The sequence below is a fragment of the Aotus nancymaae genome, unplaced genomic scaffold, assembly GCF_030222135.1.
Source record: "Aotus nancymaae isolate 86718 unplaced genomic scaffold, 86718_ANA_hifiasm-v0.15.2.pri h1tg000193l, whole genome shotgun sequence".
In the NCBI taxonomy this organism is placed as follows: domain Eukaryota; kingdom Metazoa; phylum Chordata; class Mammalia; order Primates; family Aotidae; genus Aotus; species Aotus nancymaae.
In genome coordinates, this window is record NW_026988608.1 from 1,442,057 (window position 1) to 1,454,353 (window position 12,297).

The window sequence follows — 12,297 nt, forward strand, 5'->3', positions numbered from 1 at the left end:
CACAGTGCAATCAACAAGCAAAGAAATAGGGGAAAAGGCGCAGGTCCTCGCTACAGGAAACTTCTAACCAAAGAAATAGGAGGAAGTGCTGCAGGGAAGACCCAGCAATGGTGCGGACATCGCGGGGACGTTCCTGGAGAAACGTGGTCTCTTCAGACTCTGCGAATCTCCCCCGACACACGCACTGATTACAGGAGACCCTGGCAGGCGCCTCCTTAGCCAGGTGCTCAAGCTTCCGGTGTCAGTGAGGAAACACACCCACACCAGGCACGCTGGTGGGTACGTCAGGGTCCGTCAACCTGGGCATTTCTCCCAGATGCACCATCTCCACGGAACCACAGGCCAGGCAGATCTGCCTGAGGAACCTTCTGCCAAATAACCGGCCAGTTCTGAGCCAAGCGTCAAGGTCAAGAGCAGCGAGGAAGAACGAAAACCTCTCACGGTGGCAGACACTAGAGGCAGGAGGGGCAGATGCAGGGTGTGATCCTGGAGCAGGAAGGAACATTTGCCTGGAGGAAACCAGGCGAAACAGAGCCCAGGGTGTGGCCGAGGTAGGGTTTTGCAAGTGTATCATGATTCTGCAAGGCGGGGACATCAGGGGAAGCCAGATGAAGGGTACACGGGACCCTCTATACGATTTGTGCAGCTTTAGATCTAAAATTATTTCAATATCGAAAGTTGGGGGGAAGAAGCTGACTGGAAAGAAAGGAGATGCTCAACGAGAAAGCACGTGTCACTTTCGCTGTCCAAAAATACACTCGAGCAGACATCACCGCCATTGCACCTGCCACCCTGCGGTGAGGGCCCTCGGCTTCCGATGGGCATGGGGCTGGTGGTCCAGGACTAGGAGCGGGGACCATGGCACAAAAGCTCCCTGCTGGCTGCAAATTCAGGTCGTAGCTCTTTCCTGACACCCCTCAGACTCAGGCTGGTGCCTGCACACTCGGACACGGTGGGAGAGGATCGGAGAGGATGATGGCAGCCTCACTTCAGAGGAGCCCTGGGGGCTGCTGGCCTCGGCCCAAAGCCCCTGCTCTGCTCTGTCACTTCCCCCAAGGGAGCCGGGGAAGGCATCGCTCTCCTCTCCTCACTCGACCCAACAAGCTCAAGAAGGCGTCGCCACTCACAGCTTCCAGTGCTCTGCGAAGGGACAGGGTTCTGCCCACGGGTCTCCCGCCCCTCGGGGTAGCCACAGGGCATCTCGGCTGGTGCAACACGATGGCTCCGGGCTCACTGGCTCACGCACGCCTTCCTACTTGGTCTCGCTTTGGAGGCTCGCTCTCTGATCCTGGGAGGCTGGTGGAACCCGCTGAGGTCAGTCTCGTGTGTGGCTCTGAGACGGTGCCACCCCGGCCGGAGGCTGCTCTGCAGCTTGTCAGCACCCGATCAGAGCAGCGCCCGCCCACCTCTGTCCCGCCGTGGCCACGGGCCTGAGGCACAGTCTGCACGTTGCTGGCGGTGCCCTTCCCTGATGAGGGTGTGGCCTGTCTACGCTGACTGCCCCATGGGCACACACTGGGAGCGGGAGCAGTTCCAAGTCAACTCCAGCTCCCGTACCCGGAAAATGGCTCCATCCAGGGAGGCTGCCCGTGGATGTCCAAGTCCCAGATGTCACCGAGGGCAGCTGTGGGGGGCCCTGCTCCCGAGGCCCCCTCTCCTGGCCGGGGGTCCCCTCTGAGACGTGTCGGAGGGGACCTGCTCAGGGCTCAGCACGGCCTGGACAATCTACCTGCCCCGCTGTGAGGCGTGGCCCGCAGGGGGTGGGAGTGACGCAGCCGGGAAGCCTCCACGGGACGTGCGCGTGTCCACACCGTGTGTGTTGCTGCACTGCAGGGCGTTCAACGCCCCAGCCACCCTCGGGTGACCTAGAGGCGGGTGAAGCCCCTGCCCTGTGACTGCACCAAGGACTGCGTCCTTGCCACACAGCTGGAAACACCATGTGGAACCCCGCCCTGTGACTGCTGCGGCGTCCTTTACACACAGATGGAAACGCCGCCTCTGGAGCTCTGGCACTTGCTGCGGACCAGAGTCCCCGGGGAGGCAGCTGGAGCTCCTGGCAGTCACGGGAGCTGCGTCCTGAGGGCTGGTGGGCCTGCGGCGCCCTTGTGTGCCAGGGCTGGGGCTGCTGGCCTCCTGCTCCTTCTAGAATGAACCCCTGCAGTGAACTTTCTGCCCGGAGGCTGTGCCTGGCACACTTCGGGGATGCAGGAGGCAGATCCTGCCTGGTTCCCAGGTCTGACCCACACAAGGACGCGCCTTGTCCACGCTGTGCCTGTGAACGTGGGCCCAGGGGACCCGCAGGATGGAGCTGCCCGTCCCTTCCCGAGTCGAGTGTGGTGGTCGCACCTCCCCGTCCCCCTTCCATTTTCTATGCAGGGGCGATCTCCCGGGAACAACAGTGCCTGTCGGCCGCTGCCCGCCGTCGGAGACACAGGTGGCTCTTGGACAGGGTGTGGGTTGGAGGTGGGGGACGTGGAGTGCTCCCTGGGTAGCCCCCATGGAGCTGCCACTTCCTCCCCAAGAACTGGCTCACCCTGAACCAGAGCCCCACAGAGTCCCACGGACACTACGATCTTCAGACTCTCCCACAGGGAATCCTGCTGGGAAGGAAAAGTGCCATGGTGGGGCCTGCCCCGCCCAGTCCTGACCTCTTCCCCTGCTGGGAGCAACCAGCACCACCTCCCCAGAGAGGACACCAAGGGTGCCGGGTCTGAGTGTGGGACAGCGCTCGTGGTCAGGTGCATGGGAGCCATGGAGGGAGGCAAACGTGGAGGGAGGGAGGGAGAGGGGTAGGGACACGCAGAGTGAGGGAGGGAGGGAGGGAGGGACACAAGGAGGGAGGGAGGGAGGGAGGGAGGGAGGGAGAGGGGTAGGGACACGCAGAGTGAGGCAGGGAGGGAGGGAGGGACACAAGGAGGGAGGGAGGGAGGGAGGGAGAGGGGTAGGGACACGCAGAGTGAGGCAGGGAGGGAGGGAGGGACACAAGGAGGGAGGGAGGGAGGGAGGGAGAGGGGTAGGGACACGCAGAGTGAGGGAGGGAGGGAGGGAGGGAGAGGGGTAGGGACACGCAGAGTGAGGCAGGGAGGGAGGGAGGGACACAAGGAGGGAGGGAGGGAGGCACACAGAGTGAGTGAGGGAGGGAGGCACACAAGGAGGGAGGGAGGGAGGGAGGGAGGGAGAGAGGGAGGGACATGCAGAGGGAGGGAAGGAGGCACACAAGGAGGGAGGGAGGGAGGTAGGCACACAAGGAGGGAGGGAGGGAGGCACACGAGGAGGGAGGGAGGGAGAGAGGGAGGGAGGGAGGGAGGGACATGAGGAGGGAGGGAGGGAGGCACACGAGGAGGGAGGGAGGGAGAGAGGGAGGGAGGGACACGCAGAGGGAGGGAGGGAGGGAGGGACATGCAGAGGGAGGGAGGGAGGCACACAAGGAGGGAGGGAGGGAGGCACAGGAGGAGGGAGGGAGGGAGGCACCCAAGGAGGGAGGGAGGCACACCAGGAGGGAGGGGGGGAACATGAGGAGGGAGGGAGGGAGGAACATGAGAAGGGAGGGAGGGAGGGCGGCCTCAGTGCACCTGCGGGGTTTCTCCTTTTCCACACAAGCCTCTTCCTGCGAGTGGGCGGAGGCCAGCTGTGCAGGTGCCAGGTACCTGTGGTGCTCCATGTCTGCAGCACCTGCCTCACACCCTGTGCACCCCACCCCCGCCCCAGCCACCGTTCATGCCACGCCCCACACAAGCCCCTGGCTCTGTCCCGTCAGCGGTGGAAGAGGTGCTCCTAACGGGTCAGCACGTGGATAGGGTGGCAGAGCCATGTAGGTGCAGACTGGGACCAGAGGTGTGAAGGGGAAGCTGCAGCTCACCCCGCAGGGAGGTCGCGCCTGTGAATTTAATTCTCATCTCAAATGGGGCTGCGTTCCCTCAGCAGCAGGGGCAGGCCAGGATGGAGGCGTGTGGGCCCGTGCTGGGTCACCACACAGGGTGGGAGAGGAAAGGCCATTCCCCTGGACAGACCTTACCTGTCAGCCACTTGGACCACGGCTCCCTTCCTGCGCCAGTAGAGCCATGGGTGCATCCGCGTCCCTCCCCTGGGCTGCCCCTTGTGTGCGAAGGCTTGGGGTGAGGCTTCGGGGCCCACCGGGGACTGGGGCTCACTGGGGTCTGCGGCCCGCAGGTCTGGGCTGTGCAGGGGCTTCCGGGCCAGGTGGCTCTGGGCACCCAAGGCCTCCGTGGCTTCTGGAGACTTACTATGGAGGCAGCCTGTGGCATCCGTGCTCCAGCCAGCTCTGCCCCCTCGTCCCACCTCCCGTCACCACGCTCCCCACGCCTTCCTCCACTCAGTCCTGTGGTGCTCCCGGCCAGCAACTTGGGCGAGATCGTGGCCTTCTTTCTCAGGCTGGGGGAGGCAGAGGGTTGATGGCATCAGGAGGCCCACAGCGGCCACAGCTCTTGTCTGTCCCCCCAGAGATGACGATGAACAAGGGTGGGTGTGGGGTCTGTTGGCCAGCGAGTGCTCAGGACCCCAGCAACACATGGCAGCATCGGAGGGGCCCCTGAGGTGTCCAGAGCCCTCCCAGATCATCCCAGGGAGCCTGCAGGTTCCCCTGAGTGAAGATCGCCGTCCAGGCCACTATGTTCAAGCTCATCTTGTCAGCAGGCCCAGCCTCTGTTGTTTCTGAAAATCTCCTTCCAGATACCAGTGGCAGCTACAGTGAGGCCCGAGAGAGGCGAGGCCCGAGGCTGGTGCTTCTCACAGAAGCGGGTCTCACCCCTGCTTGGCAGGGAACGTCACACATCCCCGGAACTGGGATGGGGGCTGCCGTCCAGGAGAAGGGACCCAGGGTCCAGCAGCCAAGGGCGGGCTCACCGGGAGAAGCCCCCGAGAAGTCAGAGGGGCCAGTTCCAGTTCCGGCACATCCCCGGTGGATGGGAGCTCCGCGCCACACACGCTGCCCCTTCTCACTCTTCCTCCACGGGACGGGCGCGCAGAGACCAAACCTCCCTGGGTCTTGAGGGTGGAGACGTGACGTCCCATTGTGTCCCTGCTCTCTGGTCCCACTGGAGGAAAAGGGTCCAATTCAACGTGGGGCTGGAAGAAAAAAAACACAGAGTGCAGATGTCAGCGAGGCTCTGCTCGGCTGGAGTGAGGGGTGAGGGGCGAGGGGCTCCCTGGAAAGGGAGACCCCTTCCCCCAGGGGAAGCTCCTCTGGGGACCTGCTGAAGGGTGGGGACTTGAGGACTGAGATGAACGATGATGTGATGTCCCACTTGCGCCTCTTCTAGTTTGGAGGGAGACAGCCCTCTAGCTGGCGTGTGACCTGGCCATCGCAGCAGCCGCTGTCACCCACGACTCCAACTATCCTGGCCTGAGCCACCCCAGCCTGGTAGGGAGGCCGGCCCTCTCAGCTGAATCTCCAGCACATCCAAACCTGTGCTTGGCACCACCCAGTAAACAATGAGGATGAGTCACAGAACCACAGTGTCTGCCCCCAGGGCCGGCTGCCAAGTGCCACAGAAGCAGAAAGGCCCCCAGAGAGGATCCTGGGTGGTTCTGCTACACCGGGCAGTGGGGGGAGCCTGCCCTTCTTCCCCCTCAGGAAAGGAGAGCGCCTGGCAGCCTCTACAGCGGAAGACCTCCGGGTCCTGACCCCCAGGGAGGGACTTCCGGTTTGAAGGGCCGGGTGGCTTTCTAACAACTCTTCTGGGAAGGTCATCAGACGGCGGGCGGGCAGCTCCCTGGCAGGGCAGGGGCTGAGGTGTCTTCTGGGAGGCAGAGTGGGACCCCTGCGGCCCCGTCAAATAAATACTCACCACATCAGGGTGCCAAGATGGGCTATGACCAGAGAATGAAAGCTAAGGAGAAAAACAAGAACAAAAATAAAAACTGAAACGGAAAGGGGAGGATGGAGAAACGGAAGGAAAGAAAGAGAAAAAAGAGTTTGTAGTGCTTCTGGCAAGAAATACACACGGTCAGACTGAAGCAGCAGTGCTGCCGGTGGGAGCAGAGCGCAAGCCTTAGGACTCTCCGAGGGAGGGAGGGGGACGCTGCCCACATCCCCGGGTCTGAGGGGCGGCGCTGCCAGCCCTAGGAACGCTCTGGGGGACCCTGCACCCTGCAGACACGGGCGATGGGCGCTGGTCCTCACACCCAGCGTGTCCCCAGCACCGCAAGGCCAGCCTCCCGGGGACCGGGTCTCCTCCTCCCTGAAGCAAAACCCATCACTGAGGCCTGCTGCAGGAATTTTCGGTGGCAGCACCAGTTGGCTAATAATGATGGTGAGAGTTGTACCGAAAGACATGCCAAATGCCCAGGAAACAGCAGCACCCCTGTGGCAATATTTCTGTCTCAGGCGCGGTACAGGCAGGGAGTGCAAGCAGCACCCTGAGTAGACTCAGCTCCCCAGGCCTGACCCTGGGCTGGGGTTGGGAGCCAGGCCCATCTGGACACGAGAGAAAATCGGGCATGGGACGCTGCTTGGAAGTGAAGAGCTATTTAGCTAGATTTAAGAAATAACACTTGATCTTTTTTTTTTTTTTAGAGACAGGGTCTCACTCCGTCACCCAGTCTGGAGTGCAGTGGGGTAATCACGGCTCACTGTGGCCTCAATCTCCCGGGCTCAGGAGATCCTCCCACCTCAGCCCCCGAGTAACTGAGATCATAGGCATGTGCCACCATGACCAGCTATTTTTTAAATTTTTTTCTAGAGACAGGGTCTTGCTATGTTGCCCAGGCTGGTCTCAAAATCCTGGGCTCAAGCGATCCTCCCATCTCAGCCTCATAAGGTACTAGAATTACAGGCATGAGCCACCGCGCCCAGTCCTCACACTTTTCTGGTATTTAATATAAACAAATGTCCTTAGGTGAAGATGCAAAATGAAACAGACACTTGGTTTGGGGGAAAGGCTTTGCCCTCTTTGAGGCTCAAGCCCCAAGAACGCTGCGCCCCTCCCGCCGCTGCCAGGTGCCTGGGTGCTAGCGGGTGCCTCCTCATGTGGCCTGGTGTCTACTGGGGCCGCAAAGGCTGTGCCTTGAGCAACTCGTTCCTCAGGATGATGATTCTTGCCCAAGGCAGTGAGCGCCCAGTGGAAGGGCGTGCGTGCCACTGCCTACGAGGGGTGGGGCAGGGCTAGGGTGGGGTGTGGGGTGACACAAGGCCCCTCTAAGGCGACTGCTGTCCAGAGGGACCCAGTCTCTCCTGGCAAGCGCAGAGCATCTGTGGGCTCAGCCCAGCCATGCCAACCACAGGAGCATCCAAACGCCAGCCTCCCGTTCTCCCCAGAAGGCTGAGACGGAAGGTGGGACCACTGGCCACTTCATTCAGCCCTCGGTGGGAGCTGCTCACTTCAGTGAGCTCCACCGCACAGGCAGGACCGATCACAACTGAGTGAACAACCTCACCCCAGACACCACTGAACTAGCCCCACGTGGGAGAACCTGCCCCGCCCTGAAAGCCTGCAGGCACCCCCGGAGAGGAGGGTCGGAATTCTCTGCCGTGCCCTCCTCGCCTTGACCTGGGGAGCACTAAGCCTGTTACGTGCATGGACAGAGCACCCCTGACCCCACATCTCACAGACAGCCCTCCCCAGCCCTGGCGTGTGGCCTCAACCTAAACGCCCTTCAACAGGCGCTTCTGATCTGGGAACTTGACCTTTAGACCAACACGGGGTGAACCCGCAGGGCTCAAAGGCATCCGCACGACCCAGGCTCCAGTGAGGGAAGGAACTCGAGGCCGTTGGCTCCAGTTGGGGAAACTGAGGCCACAAGAGGCGTGGCTGCTCTAAGGTCGCACGGTGGGCCCTGGCAGGGGAATTCCCAGGCCCCAGGGCTCCCATCTCCCGGTTCAGAGCCCTCGCGGCCACCACCCAGAAGGCTTTTTCCACTCAGCTCCACCTCGCCTTCAGGCGGCCGCCTCCTGCTGCTGTTGGGAGCTAAGTCTGCTCTCCCAGAGGCCTGGAGCTGAGTGATAGGTCGGAGGGACCCTGGGTTCCTCTCCCTCGATCTCAACAAGACAAACCCCGAAACTGCATGTTCTACCTTTTCCTCCAGCTCCTTTATTTGTCTCTTCTGAGCTTCTATTCTTTCTTCTAACTCCTTAATTCTCTGTAAGGTTAAAAGGAAGAACATCAATAGTCACGATACTTAGCAAACCCAAATCTTTCAAGATTTTCACTCATTTCCTTGGTAATAACGGTCACAGAGCAGCTGGCACGGCCATGGCCTGTGGCTACTGACGAGAACACACGTCTCTGTGTCATTGCTCCAGTGGGAGACGGAGGGCCTTCCCCGTGCCACACTCCCCATGGCAGGAACTTCCCCACGCCACATTCCCCATGGCAGGAGAGCAGAGGGCCTTCCCCACCCCACACTCCCCACAGTGGGAACAGTATCCTCCCGATTCCTGCAACTTCAGCTCAGAAAGCACAACGCCCGACACTCAGGGAAATGGTGGGAATGGACTCCCGGACCCCCAGATGTCACTGCAGCAGAGTAAGGAGCCGCCAGGGGGTTGCAGGCAGAGCCGGGCACAGAGCGAGCCTCCTGGCGAGGGGAATGCCAGTGCCTGGGGTCCCCCAAGCATCCAAACTCCAACTATAGCCCCTCTGAGGCAGCAGAGGGGCCGCAGGTGACTGTCCTCACCCTGAGCCCGGAGACCAAAGAGGCTCAGGAGGCTAACGAGGGGCCGGCAGAGCAGAGCTGACATTAGCCCACTGATGCCCACGGCCAGCGGGTACACAAGGCACTTGTTTATGTGAATCTACAATCAAACCTTTGCTTTGGGGTGTTCTTAACAGGGAATGCACCCATAAAACCACTTCCTGGCCACCCTGGCACACGGAGGAGCTAGGCCCTGTCCTCCACGTCCAGGCTGTCCAGCCAGCAGGGCTCCTCACCTCCCATCAGCACAGAACTGACCCAGCAGGCCTGAGGCCCCATAGTGCCCTGAGGCCAAGACAGGGCTGGAGGCTGCTGTCCTGAGAGCACCCTCGCCATCAGGAAATGGTGTCACAGAAAAGACACAGTAGCCAGGGGTCCAAAAGGGGGGAACTGCCACCCAGAGGCCTCTGTTGCACACCCAGGACCCTCGGCTGGTTGGGGAGGCAGTCTGGCCTGAGTGCCTGCCAACGACAGGAATGGACCTGGGGGCGTGGCCCAGGGGGGCGTGACCACAGGGGCATGGTCATCAGGGGTGTGGCCATAGAGGGTATGGATATTCTGGGGCATGACCATCAGAAGATGTGGCCATCTAAGGAAGGCATGATAATTGGGGGGCGTGGCCATCAGTGGGCGAGGCCATTGGGGGCACCAGAGCACAGACATCAGAGTATGTGTTATGAGGGGTGTGGCCACCGGAGAGCAGGGCCACAGAGGGGTAGTCGTTGGAGCTGTGGGCGTGGGAGGCCCTGCCTGGCTCTGTGCAGGCCCTGGCCAGGTCTTCACCACAGCCCCGCTGCCACCTGCCGCGCACACACCTGCTGAGCCAGCTGCAGCAGCTCCATGCGCTCCCGCAGGATCTGGGCGTCCCGCTCCCGCAGCTCACTCATGACCTGGCGCTTCCACTGCTCCACGGACACCTTGAGCTTCTCGCGCTCCTCGTCCGACAGCAGCTCAGCCACCTTGGCCCCGGCCTCCTGCTGCAGGGCGTCATACAGCATGGCTTCCAGCTCCAGGATGTGCTGGCGGGAGGGGAGACGCCTTAGTCCTGGCCTTCTCCCCAGAATTAACCTTTCAGGAAGAGCAACGGAGAACGGGCCACCCTCCGCCTGGGTGCAGCAGGGAGGGACTCAGTGCCACGGCCTCTGCAGAAGGACCTGGGGCCCCATGCGCCTCCTCAGTCTGTGAGAAGACCCCAGAAGTAGAGACACCGACCAGGCCAGCAGCAGCCAGGACCCCGAGCCCCAGGACGGGGGAGGGCTGAGCAGTGGGAAAGCGAGCAGGAGTGGGGCCACAGGCGGACTGTGGAGGCACCAAATCCAGTTCACAGATCCGTGTAACCCAGGCCCCTCGCTATAACCTGGCAGCCAAAATACACACCTTTCCATAAAGCTGGAGCAGCCCTGACTGACCTTCTGGAAACGTGTGCGGAGACCCTCAGAGCAATTTGCTCTGACTATTTCAAATTTTTCTTAGGGAAATTTTATTGATACAAATCTTTGTAAAAAACAAATTCTGACACTATAGAGGCCCTTTCTTCTCAACCAAATGTAACATCTTTAGAGGAGAATGTCCCCTTTTCTTCAACCAAATGGTTGTTAAAACCTCTTTTGATTTAGCAGAAATTTTAGGAAATAGAAAAAAATCTTTTTGGGCCTCAGTTACACTTTATTGTTCTTGACAGCCACAAAATAAGCTGTCCCTAGCTGTCAAACCAGCTCACACATCAACCTCCATTTCTTACAGCAAAAGAGCTCAGTGCCTTTAAGATGAGCTCCAGCTTCTAAAAATAAACCTGGTCGAGTGCTGGCTTGGAATGAACCTCACGGTGGCTTCACGTGCACCTGCTGGTGGGAAGCGCTCACCAGGACCTCCGTGGTAACATCAGCTGGGGGCTGGCTGGACGACCCTCCCTGCCTTCAGCAGCCGCACAGACCACGGCCTCCCACGCCCATGTCCAGAGAGGCAAAGTTAGCGCTAGCCCCTGCCATAAAGAGCCTCCATTGCCAGGGAGGAATCAGCCCTTCTCCTCCTTGCCCCAGGGTCTCCCATAAGCAGAGCAGGGAGTGCAGAACACCATCTCGGTGCTCATAGCCCTGCGAGTCACCAGAAGGCACCCAAGTGACCCGAGAGCCACATGCATGAGTGACACAGGAGAGGACTGGTGAGTGTGCAGGGAAAGGAAGAAAATCAACAGCAAACTCAGAAAACTCGGAGCATCCTAAACCAGGGGGCCTTCCAAATGGAGGTGGAGAGAGAGGCCCACACATTACACAGGAAGAGGGCCCTCAATATCACACAGGAAGAGACACACCAGTATCAACCAGGAAGAGCCCCCCCAGCATCACACAGGAAGGGGATCCCCAGCATCACACAGAAAGAGGAACCCCCAGCATCACACAGGAAGATATCCCTTCCCCAGCATCACACAGGAAGAGCTCCCCCAGCATCACACAGGAAGAGCCCCCTCAGCATCACACAGGAAGATATCCCTCCCTGCAGCATCACACAAGAAGATATCCCTCCCCCAGCATCACACAGGAAGATATCCCTCCCCCAACATCACACAGGAAGAGACCCCCCCAGCATCACACAGGAAGATATCCCTCCCTGCAGCATCACACAGGAAGGTATCCCTCCCCCAGCATCACACAGGAAGGGACCCCCATCATCACACAGGAAGAGATCCCCCAGCATCACACAGGAAGAGCCCCACCAGCATCACACTGGAAGAAGACCCCCCGGCATCACACAGGAAGAGACCCCCTGGCATCACACAGGAAGAGACTCCCCGGCATCACACAGGAAGGTATCCCTCCCCCAGCATCAAACAGGAAGAGGATCCCCCAACATCACACAGGAAGAGACCCCCCAGCATCACACAGGAAGGTATCCCTCCCCCAGTATCACACAGGAAGAAGACCCCCCAGCATCACACAGGAAGAAGATCCCCCAGCATCACACAGGAAGAGACCCCCTGGCATCACACAGGAAGAGACCCCCCGGCATCACACAGGAAGGTATCCCTCCCCCAGCATCAAACAGGAAGAGGACCCCCCAACATCACACAGGAAGAGACCCCCCAGCATCACACAGGAAGAGACCTCCCAGCATCACACAGGAAGGTATCCCTCCCCCAGCATCACACAGGAAGAGACCCCCAGCATCACACAGGAAGAGACCCCCCAGCATCAAACAGGAAGAGCTCCCCCAGCATCACACAGGAAGAGACCCCTCAGCATCACACAGGAAGGTATCCCTCCCCCAGCATCACACAGGAAGAGACCCCCCAGCATCACACAGGAAGAGCTCCCCCAGCATCACACAGGAAGATATCCCTCCCCCAGTATCGTACAGGAAGAGACCCCCCAGCATCACACAGGAAGATATCCCTCCCCCAGCATCACACAGGAAGAGACCCCCCCAGCATCACATAGGAAGATATCCCTCCCCCAGCATCACACAGGAAGAGCCCCCTCAGCATCACACAGGAAGAGACCCCCCAGCATCACACAGGAAGAGCCCCCTCAGCATCACACAGGAAGAGACCCCCAGCATCACACAGGAAGGTATCCCTCCCCCAGCATCACACAGGAAGAGACCCCCCAGCATCACACAGGAAGGTATCCCTCCCCCAGCATCACACAG

General features: G+C 60.4%; 1 protein-coding gene across 1 annotated transcript in view; it reads right to left on the reverse strand.

Moving 5' to 3' along the window:
* Positions 1 to 4,299: 4,299 nt before the first annotated feature.
* Positions 4,300 to 12,297, reverse strand: part of JAKMIP3 (Janus kinase and microtubule interacting protein 3) — a 104,565-nt gene continuing 96,567 nt past the window's right edge. Inside the window, 6 exon segments of the mRNA XM_064371853.1 lie at positions 4,300 to 4,747; positions 4,750 to 4,866; positions 4,869 to 5,085; positions 5,808 to 5,849; positions 8,032 to 8,097; positions 9,468 to 9,671. Of these exon segments, the coding sequence (XP_064227923.1) occupies positions 4,647 to 4,747; positions 4,750 to 4,866; positions 4,869 to 5,085; positions 5,808 to 5,849; positions 8,032 to 8,097; positions 9,468 to 9,671 (747 nt within the window). The 3' untranslated portion in view covers positions 4,300 to 4,646.